Consider the following 10176-nt stretch of genomic DNA (forward strand, 5'->3'; position numbering starts at 1 on the left):
CCCTGCAATTTCAGTTTTCTCTCTTGTGCCTTTCTTATTGCTAGTAAAATGTACCAGTATCGTCCCTGGTTATTGCTAATAAAATGTATCTCTCTTTTATTTATTCTTTCTTTTCCATCTTTCTGCTCCTCCCTCATCTTTCCTTCTCTCATATCTCTTTCTTCCCCTTTTTTTCCGTCATCTTTTTTGTTCTTTCCTCACTCTATCTGTCTTGTATGCTTGCCCCGATCTTTTTTTGTCGACTCCTCAAAGGTATTACAAACGAGATTCGCATATAATGGATATCATTGTATACATATTAATGTAATCTTTCTTGAATATGATAAAGTACGTGATAGTTCAACTTGCAGTTTGCATTGTACTTCGGTTTTTTTACGAGATATGTGTTCGCATTTTGTATACCTCATTCTCTCTTCTTTCTTCTTCTTCTTCTTCTTCTTCTTCTTCTTCTTCTTCTTCTTCTTCTTCTTCTTCTTCCTTCTCCTCCTTCTCCTATTGTCTGTATTGTAGTACATACTTGGCGATGTATTTTGTTTGTAGTTACTATGTTTGTATGTTTACTATGTTTGTTTTTCTACTGTTTCTCTTTTATTTCCTTTGTGAGTTGTTTAGAAGAGAGGGAAAGGGGGGAGAGAGAGGATTTGAATGTCAGAACTATTGGAACAGAGGGAGATAATGAAAAAAAAAGCAAGAGAAAAGGAAGAAAGACAGAGGAAATAATGAATGTGAATTGAGAGAGAGAGAAAGGGGGAGAGAGACAAGAATAATCAAAGAAAAGGGGGAAAGCAAATAAGAGGGAAAGGGAGAAAGAGAGGTAATACTGTGAAAAAAAAAAAAAGATCCCAGGGAAGAGATATAAAAGGGGAATTCAGGGATGAAAAAAGAAAGAGAGAGAGAGAGAGAGAGAGAGAGAGAGAGAGAGAGAGAGAGAGAGATGTAGTGTGATTCACATTAACTCATGTCATTTTCACGTTGAAATATTATGCTACTTTTTTTATGTTGATATGAGGTTTTTGGTCTGTATGAAAGAGCAAAAAAACTGTGTAGGTACAAGAGCATCTATGTGGTATGTACTTATATATCGCGTAAAATATAATGAAAAAATCAGAGAGGAAGAGGGAGAGAGAGAGATTGTGAAATAAAATAAGAGAGGGAGGAAGGAGTTTGATAAGGAATGAAAAAGTAAAAGGGAGGAAGAGAAACGGGAGAGAGAGACAATAGAAAGGAAATGAAAGGGGTATAAAAATTTAGTAAAAAATAAATAAATAGAAAACCAGGAGAATAATAAAGAAGGGGAAAAAAGAGGAATAGGTTACCATATGTTCAGTAGAGAGTCGGAGAGAGCGGACTAAAGAATTAGGAAAACAAAAAGAAAATGTAGACAACAGAAAAAATTAAAAATCATGAAATCTGTGAAAGAGATGGAGAGAAAGAAAAATCGAAAAAGCGGAGATTGATAAAGAAAAGAATAGAGCGAGAAAGAGAGAGAAAGAAAGAGCAGGAAACAGAATTTTTCAAAGTGTATTACCATCATCCTACTCCTATACAAATCTCCGATCCATTTCCCTTCCCCCCTCCTCTCTCTCTCTCTCTCTCTCTCGCTTGCTCTCCTCAATTTCAGCCCCCTATCCCCTTCCCTCCCTACCTTATATTCCCATTCCCCTCTCCTACCCATCCTTTCTCTTTTAGAGGAGGTAAAAAAAAAAAAATAGAAATCTAAAAATGTAAATAAACATGTCTGGTGAAAGTAAAAATGAACAAATTTCAGCGTGGAAAACGAGCATTAGAAATGCAGGGGAGGAGAGGACAGTAGGAGAGAGAGGAAGGGAAAATGTAGTGGAGGAGAGAAAAGGGTAAAAGGAGGGGGCAATATGGAGGCTAGTAAGAAGGGAAAGGAATGAGAAGGAGGCTACAGGAAGCAACCCGTAATTGACTTTTAAAATGCAATTTATTTCTCAAGTGGGGGTCGGGGGTTCTATATTTTCCTACTGGTCTGCCCCCCTCCCTCCCCTCCAAGTTTTTATGCTCGTCAAGGGCGGTAGCAGAGAGAAGGGAGCGAAATTAGGGAGAAATGAAAATGAGAAAGAAATATGAAAAAACATGGTTTGAGGGAGGTTGAAAAATAGATGAAGATGTGAACGAGGCAGTGATGAGGATGAAAAAGAAAGAATGAAAGGCAAAGGAAGGTCAGTTCATGAAGGTGAAAGAGGAATGAAGGGCAGTGATGAAGGTAAATACGTAATGAAGGGCAGTGATAAAGGTGAATACGTAATGAAGAGCAGTGATGAAGGTGAATATTATGTAACGAAGGTCAGTTAATGAAGGTGAAAGAGGAATGAAGGGCAGTGATGAAGGTAAATACGTAATAAAGGGCAGTGATGAAGGTGAATTTTATGTAACGAAGGTCAGTTAATGAAGGTGAAAGAGGAATGAAGGGCAGTGATGAAGGTGAAAGAGGAATGAAGGGCAGTGATGAAGGTGAAAGAGGAATGAAGGGCAGTGAAGAAGGTGAAAGAGGAATGAAGGGCAGTGATGAAGGTGAAAGAGGAACGAAGGGCAGTGATGAAGGTGAAAGAGGAACGAAGGGCAGTGATGACTATGTATAATATGTAACGAAGGTCAGTTAATGAAGGTGAAAGAGGAATGAAGGGCAGTGATGAAGGTGAAAGAGGAATGAAGGGCAGTTAATGAAGGAAAGGGCAATTGAAGCTATGTATAAGTAAGAGGAATGAAGGACAATTGAAGCTATAAGAGGAGTGATGAACAATTGAAGCTATATGCCTCGTATAAGAGGAGTGAAGGACAATTGAAGCTATAAGAGGAGTGAAGGACAATTGAAGCTATAAAGGTGGATTTCCACCAACGCGACCTCTGTCGTGCGACAATGTCGCGCGACGTCACCTATTTTCACTTGCAACATTTGTCGCGCGATGTGACCTGTTAAAAATTAAAGAACTCCCCGACAAAATCGCGCGACGTTTGTCGCGCGACGTGACCTGTTTCCACTTGCAATTAAAAAATATTTTAATTTATTATTTTTTTAAGCTGTGTATTCAACGTGATATAGGGTGATGAAAATTATAAAAAAATTAAAATTTTATTAAAATTAAAGCACTCCCACTCATAATAAGGAACAAACTAAAATGAAGAGTCGCGCGACACGTTTCCACTGGCATTGCTACGCGACATTCCTTTGATCCGGACCGACTTTCATCGGATAGAAGTCGCATGGTCGCACGACTTTTTTTCGTGTCGCGCGACACGTTTCCACTAAGCGATTTTTGCCGCGCGACAGGGTCGCGCGGCAAAAGTCGCGTTGGTGGAAATCCACCTTAAGGAGGCAATTGAGGAACCTATGAAAGAAAGTGATTCTGCCAAAAGTAAGAAGAAGAATGCTATTGCCAAATCAATCCTAATCCAATGTATGTCAGATGAGTGCTTAGATCTCATAAAAGAATGTGAAACAGCATACGACATCATCAAAACACTTAAACAGAATTATGCTAGAAAATCACTAACAGAACAGATGCAACTGAAAAGACAACTTGCAAATCTGAAATTTGACGAGAAAGTTCCTTTGAAAGAATTCTTCATCCGATTTGATGCATTGATCAGAGATCTCAGAGTGGTATTCCTAAGGAAATGTGGCATGAAACCCTGATAACAGCCACATACTTATTGAACCGGAGCCCTACAACTTCAAATGTGTTAACACCAGCAGAATTTTGGTATAAGTCCAAGCCTGACTTATCTAACTTGAAGATTTTTGGTTGTGCTGCATTTAGTTTGGTTCCACATGAATTGCAAACTAGCAAGTTGAATTCAAGATGTCAATGTTCAACAATAAAGCATAACATCCCCTTTAAGGGCTAATTGGGACTAAAGTGACATTGCCCGTTTCCAGCCGAGTAATTGATCATGTTCAAAATCTACAGACAATCATTAGGTAGGTGAATGTTCACAAACAAACAAGGGCATGCAGCTTATATTGCATTGGTCATTTTTCTCTCTCGTCCTTACATATTGTCTTGTCTGTATTTGCAGCTACTAAAGACAAACCAACAGGTCTGTACTTAAGGCTGTTAATGGTTATATTTGCTAGTGCGTGGTGTTCTCGAGCGAAGGTATCGGCACACTATTCTCGGAGAAAGCAGCATAAATAATGAGAAAAAAGAGAAGAACGACGGAGAGAAGGAAGAAGCCGTTGACTCACATTTGGGAGAGTAGGATCTGAAAAATAAGCCTAGACCTTTGCGCTCGTTGGTTTGGCCTACTTAAGGTTTCGATGTTCCTTGAGGATTTGTAAGAGAAATAAAGAGGTTAGAGAGAGAACGAGAGAGAAAAGAGAGAGAGGAGATGAGAGAGAGAGAGAGAGAGAGAGAGAGAGAGAGAGAGAAGAACTGAAGGAGAGACTAGACTAGGGTATTATGTGAAGAGAGAAATAGAGGATTACATGAAAACAGAGAGAGAGAGAGAGAGAGGAGTTGACTTGTACAATACATGGAGAAAGAGAGTAAAGGGAAAGGCAAATAGAAGAGAGAGAGAGAGGAGGAGAGGGGAATAGAAAGAAAGAGGAGGAAGAGGTAGAGAGAGAGAGAGAGAGAGAGAGAAAAGGAAGAGAGAGAGGTGCAAAACATACAGTGACGTTCCCTACAGAGCCTGGCGCGTATTGATTTCTCAAAAACTCCTCTCTCCCTCTCTCTCTCTCTGTTTCCTTACACTTCCCTCCTCCTTTATTTCACCTCCCTTTTCCTCTCTCATCCTTTTCCCTATACCTTCCTCTCTTTGTCTGTCTCTCTCTCTCTCTTTCCCTCCCCTCTTTATCCTTCCTTCTTTCCTCTCCTATATCTTCCTTACCATCTCTCATCCTTCCATTTTCTCTAACCCATCCTTTGCTTCTTTCTATGTACCTATTTTCTCTCCTTGTTTCTCCTCTTGCTTCCAGTCTCTTTCTCTCTTTTCCACCCACGCACCGTTACCTATATTTTTGTTTTATTGTTTTTTCCCCCGCTGTCACTCGCTCTCTCGTTCTCTCCCTCCCTGTCTCTCTCTCTCTCTCTCTATCTTTCTCTTTGTGATGAGATGTCGTTCGCACACCCTTGTTTTTTTTCTCTCTCTCTTTCTCTCACGCACATCCTTCCGTTGTCTCCTTCTCTCTCCCTCTATTGTTCTCTCCCTCCCTCTCTCTCCCTCCCTCTCTCTCTCTTTCTCTTTCCCTCCATTTCTCTCCCTTTTTCTCTGTCTGTCATGTTTTCACAACGTAGGTACCTACCTGCCTGCGTTACCTAATCTACCTACCTATTCATTCACCGCCTACGAGGTACATACATACCTACCTACCATTTCTTCTTTAAACCACGCATGTTAGTGGAGATGCCATTTTCACATAATTTTCTTTAGTCTAAACTCTAAAAAATAAGATTCTCACAAATAGTGGAGATGACTTTTTCACCAAATTTCATCTTCGCATGAAAAGATACGAGTATTAACATCTTTGAAATAGTGGAGATGTCACTTTCACCAAGTTTTATCTTCACATAAATATTAACATCTTTGAAAGAGTGGAGATGTCACTTTTACCTAATTTTATCTAGTGCTAGTGCAAACATTAGCATACCTATTATCACAAATAGTCGAGATGTGCGAATAGGTACGTAGGTAAATAAATATTACATTCCTATCACCTAATATAAATTAATTTTAATATTATCGATTACTGGAGCCTCTCGAATGTTCGATCTGTCTACGAAAAGCTAATAAGGGGATGAGTGTTCTCCCCTGCTGAAATTTCAGCAGAATTTCCCCTGTCTGCTGATCGTTTCATTTTCAGTGGGTAGACAGCGTTTCACGTCTACCTACGCATCCTACCATGCGAAACGCCTCAGGGGCTAAATTAGGTGGAGAAGGGGCCAAGGTGTGATCACTTTTATTATTATTAGTTATTTATAAATGGGTGTGTTTTACAAGGGGGGGGGGAGATTTGTACGAGCTTAATCCAACTTTTAGTGCTTTTTGCCTATACACCTAAGCCTCAAAGTGAGCTTTTTTGTACGATTTATAGGGGGGAGGGTGTTGTCCAAAGAGATTTTCAAGGCTGAATTTTACTAGTTACGGACTGGGTTCAATCCTGTCTTGAGCTATTTCTAAGGTCCACTTGCAGTAATATTGCCAGGATAAAACTGATTATTAGGCGAACGTTTTGACCACTACACCACCGAGGTGGTAGGTACACATAGTTAGTTATTAGTGTTATAACTAACTCCATGTCTACCGTTTTGTAAAGGAAAGGGTGAACAACACCTTTAGAGGTGTTGGAAATGTTGTTGCTAATGAAAAAAGCTTTACTATGGAAAAGACTTGACTGTCATTTTAAGCTTACTCTCTCTCTCTCACTCTCTCTCCCTCCCTCACTCACTCACTCTCTCTCTTCTCTCTCTCTCTCTCTCTCTCTCTCTGTCGTTATTGTTCATATACAATTTGAATTTTAAGTGCCACATTATTCATGACGCGTTGATGTTTACATAACTCAACTTTTTATCTCCTCTCCCTCTCTCTCTCTCTCTCTGTCCCTCTCTCTCTCTCTGTCTCTCTCTCTCTCTCTCTGTCCCTCTCTCTCTCTCTCTGTCTGTCTGTCCCTCTCTCTCTCTCTCTCTCTCTCTGTCTGTCTGTCCCTCTCTCTCTTCCTCTCTGTCTCTCTCCCTTTCATTGTCTATTTCTCTGGCCCAATGTTCCTCCATCTCTATCTCTCCCCCTCTCTCTCTAATCCTACTCTCATCTCTTCTCTCTTCTTGTCTCCCCTGTAAAAGAGAAAGAGAACAAGGGTATGTATGTACCTATTTTTTTTTTTTTTTTTTTTTTTCATTTTTCGTTGGGGTTTGTTTTTTTTTTTTTCGGAAATACATCAAAACTTACCTTGAAAATCACAAAATCTTCCTCTGAAGACACCTGCTGGTTTTCACGACAGAAATGGCAATATTTTTCTTAAATTCCAAACAAAGTGATAACTCTCTATCACAAAGTGTTGCCAAGTGTATAGAGAACCTCTCAGAATCAACAAAAATCAAAAAAAGTCTAACAGATCGCAGCAGTGGTACCGAGAAGTTCATGTATCATATGTGATACGGTATGAACTTAAGGGTTAAAATCCAAGGATTCTAAAGGAACTGAAAATCACATCACTGTCCAACCCAGCTTTCTTATTGATCCCCTTGCTGAAATTTTACATAGCTTCGGGGGTACAAGCGCTCGCCTTTTTTCAACCCTAGTACGTTTTTGATCCAATTAGGACGAGCACAATTTACAGAAAATGGGGGAACAGGGGGAGGAAAACTCATTTTGTGCTTCCGTTAGACGGAGGGTTTGAGTTGAGAGTTCGAAAATGCCACGTTTATGTCTATCATATGTCATGCCAGACTATTTTTCAGTTCAGAAAGAAAAATAATAAAATAGTAGCAAAGATGAACTTTGAACTGATGGGAATGTAAGGACGTTTCTGAGATAAGGATCTTCGAGACGGTCACAAATTTCATTAAAATAAATTGAGACGGGCAAAATATGAGCTTGAATTGGAACTAGATATTGTATTAGTTTTGTTCTCTTTCTTTTTGTTATCTATTTTCTTTGTGTTATCTGTTATCCATAAGATGTAAAAAGAAGGAGGGGATTTCTTGGCAATAAGGGACCTTTCAGTCCTGCCCCAGCCCTCAACAGGATATACGAGAAAGATATGGCGTCCAAAAACGATAATTTACTTTGCTGATCCTTGTTAGTGAGAGTACCTACCTACTGTACGAAGTAGAAAGAAAGTAATTTATTTTCGTGTCAATTTTTACTGTTTTTTCTAGACTTGTGCTGCGTTGTGGGGATTTTTCCAGCATCAAAAGAAGGTTGAATTTTCTAGAATGTAGCTAGAAGAGAACGAAAAAGTTTGCTCATCTTTTTCCTTCGGAGAAAAACAACCAATAAAACCGGAGAAACACGTATTCTCGGCGCTGGATGTCTTGATTTCATCAAATTTAATCCGAGATGAAAAAGTTTAGCGACAGACAAAGTGGTGGCGATGAAAGTTGGAGCAACTAATTTAATTCCGACATCAAACATGGGAACTTGACATGACTTGAAATGAAGTCGGGCGAATTTCCCCATTTTCATTTCCAGAGAAAATTAGTAATGGAAAGTAAAAAGCCACATGAAGGGGATCGCCTGTGCGGGAATAAACAGGATAAAACAGGTAAAATATACGTTTTACCCGTATCCTGAAAGTATAAACAAGGTAATTTCTCTCCTACGATACTAATTTAGAGTCGATTACATTGTTTATCCTGCGCGAACCCCATGTCTATTTTTATAACTCGTTATTGAAATTCCTGAATATTGACCACTAGGTTCTGCGCCAGCACATACTACAAAGGCTGGAAACATGAGTTACATGTAATTGCTGACCCGCGGGATGAGGGTCAATAGTGGTTTATCTGCTGTCAGGCTTTCCACGAAATCTACGAGTTTCAACCATTTCTTGATTTAAACCACATGGAGAGACTTCAATCAACAGCGATTAAACAAAAACGCCCTCAAAAGGTATGCTCGTATGGACCAAATCGCTCAAAATGAGTAGGTGCTCGTATTTAATCGAACATAACAGCATACATAACTATTACAATGTCTGGTGAAAGTAAAAATGAACAAATTTCAGCGTGGAAAACAAGCATTAGTGATGGAGAGGAGGAGAGGAAAGTAGGGGGAGACAAAAGGGAAATGTAGTGGAGGAGAGAAAAGGGTAAAAGGAGGGGAGTAAGAAGGGAAAGGAATGAGAAGGAGGCTACAGGAAGCAACCCGTAATTGACTTTTAAAATGCAATTTATTTCTCAAGTGGGGGGTAACTATTACAGAAATCCTTCCAGAAAAGCGGAGATTTAAACCTATCTAAATGTCTGCGCCTCCACGGAAAGGGAGAAATAAGAGAGGATAATCTCTAACGAACAGTAAGTTGTGTAACTCTAAGCTCGAAGTTGTACATAGGAAACTCTCTTAAGCTGCAGATTACCGAAGGAAGAGAGATTGTGATTTTCTATTTTTCTTTTATAATCTAACTTTTATCTCTGACGTCTCTCTTTTCAGGATTTCTTTATTAATTCCATCCTTCCTCCAATCGCCTTTCCATCTCTTCTCTTCGATCTCCTCTTTTACCCCTCGATCTCTCCCTATGATCCTTCTCCCCTCTTTATTTCTCCCTTTTCCTTCCTTCTCTTTCTCCATCATCCCTGTGCTTTTAATATCTCTTCCTCTCTTTTTAACTCCTCCCTTCCCCTACCCCTTAGATCTCTCCCTATTATCCTTCCCCTCTTTATTTCCCTTCTCCTTCTCCCTTTCCTCTTTCTGTCTCTGACCTCTCTCCCTCTCCCTTCCGTTTCAATTCTAGACATTTTCAATTTGATTGATATATTAAATTCAATATGAAGTCTGCTATCCATCATCCGTCTTACTTGATTTATCTTGATTAGGTTACTTACTTACGTACAGTATATATTTTTCCAATTTCAATGGATCTCTCCCTATTATCCTTCCCCTCTTTATTTCCCTTCTCCTTCTCCCTTTCCTCTTTCTGTCTCTGACCTCTCTCTCTCCCTTCCGTTTCAATTCTAGACATTTTCAATTTGATTGATATATTAAATTCGATGTGAAGTCTGCTATCCATCATCCGTCTTACTTGATTTATCTTGATTAGGTTACTTACTTACGTACAGTATATATTTTTCCAATTTCAATACGTTCATACAAGGGCTTTAGACGTCTTAGATAAATAGGTTTGTAGTCTGCCACTTAGGTATTTCTTGGCAGAGTGCTTAGTGTTGCAAGTTTATACATACCTACCTACCATTCCTTCTTTAAACCACGCATGTTAGTGGAGATGCCATTTTCACATAATTTTCTTTAGTCTAAAAAATTAGATTCTCACAAATAGTGGAGATGACTTTTTCACCAAATTTCATCTTCGCATGAAAATATACGAGTATGAACATCTTTGAAATAGTGGAGATGTCACTTTCACCAAGTTTTATCTTCACATAAATATTAACATCTTTGAAAGAGTGGAGATGTCACTTTTACCTAATTTTATTTAGTGCTAGTGCAAACATTAGCATACCTATTATCACAAATAGTCGAGATGTGCGAATA

General features: G+C 39.1%; 1 protein-coding gene across 1 annotated transcript in view; it reads left to right on the plus strand.

Annotated features, from left to right (window-relative positions):
• The first annotated feature begins 2429 nt into the window (after positions 1–2429).
• Positions 2430–10176, plus strand: part of LOC103512247 — a 38384-nt gene continuing 30637 nt past the window's right edge. The window contains exon 1 of the mRNA XM_026825772.1: positions 2430–2568. Coding sequence (XP_026681573.1) covers positions 2430–2568 — 139 coding nt within the window. The remainder of the gene's footprint in view (positions 2569–10176) is intronic.

Source organism: Diaphorina citri, unplaced genomic scaffold (assembly GCF_000475195.1).
Source record: "Diaphorina citri unplaced genomic scaffold, Diaci psyllid genome assembly version 1.1 scaffold814, whole genome shotgun sequence".
Taxonomy (NCBI): domain Eukaryota; kingdom Metazoa; phylum Arthropoda; class Insecta; order Hemiptera; family Psyllidae; genus Diaphorina; species Diaphorina citri.